This window comes from Sinocyclocheilus grahami, unplaced genomic scaffold, assembly GCF_001515645.1.
Source record: "Sinocyclocheilus grahami isolate Dianchi unplaced genomic scaffold, SAMN03320097.WGS_v1.1 scaffold2746.1, whole genome shotgun sequence".
In the NCBI taxonomy this organism is placed as follows: Eukaryota; Metazoa; Chordata; class Actinopteri; order Cypriniformes; family Cyprinidae; genus Sinocyclocheilus; species Sinocyclocheilus grahami.
Genome location: NW_015507924.1, coordinates 26,550 through 27,185, shown reverse-complemented (window position 1 = coordinate 27,185; position 636 = coordinate 26,550). Strand labels below are relative to the sequence as shown.

The 636-nt window shown below is 49.1% G+C and overlaps 1 protein-coding gene across 1 annotated transcript in view; it reads right to left on the bottom strand.

Moving 5' to 3' along the window:
* The window catches only part of LOC107575600 (NF-X1-type zinc finger protein NFXL1-like), a gene marked incomplete at its 3' end in the record, with an annotated part of 17,973 nt that overhangs the window by 10,678 nt on the left and 6,659 nt on the right, over nucleotides 1–636 (bottom strand). Inside the window, exons 4-5 of the mRNA XM_016261956.1 lie at nucleotides 441–602; nucleotides 33–133 (exon numbers count right to left, since the gene is read on the bottom strand). Coding sequence (XP_016117442.1) covers nucleotides 33–133; nucleotides 441–602 — 263 coding nt within the window. The remainder of the gene's footprint in view (nucleotides 1–32; nucleotides 134–440; nucleotides 603–636) is intronic.

Here is a 636-nt window from a genome sequence, read left to right as displayed (position 1 = left end):
ACACCAGAAAGCTGTTACACACACACACACACCTGGTCGCAGTGCCACTCTGGACTGGCACATGGTCTCTCGGTCCGCTGCCGGTCACATGCACACATCTGCAGACTGACCCTCGGACACGGAGCACAGTCACCTGCCAGCGAGGAGAGAGAGTGAGTGTGACTTAACTCACCTCAGCTCTTCTGTCTCATCGTGTATCTGAATAAAACTAGCACTTATCTATTCTATGTTTTTTTTCTAATTTATTTTAAAAATAAATAGATAAAAGACCTTGCCATGTGTACTGTGCTAGACTAACTGAGACTTGTCACAGCACCTGCACTGTTGCTCTCTTGCTGGTCTGATTGCTTCTATTGTTCTCATTTGTTAGTCTCTTTGGATAAAAGCGTCTGCTAAATGATGACATGTAAAATCATCCGTCAATGTGATGCGTGTGATACCTGCGTGACAGGTGTTTGCACAGGTGTGCATTCGGCACGGAAGCGTCCGTCTGCAGATCTGTGCGCAGCTCCAGGCTTTAGCGCTGCAGCGGCGCGGAACACGGGACGACTTCCCACACAGACAGGAAACACTCACCATCTTAGGACAGGGGGGGCACGGACCTGAAACACACACACACACACACACACACACACA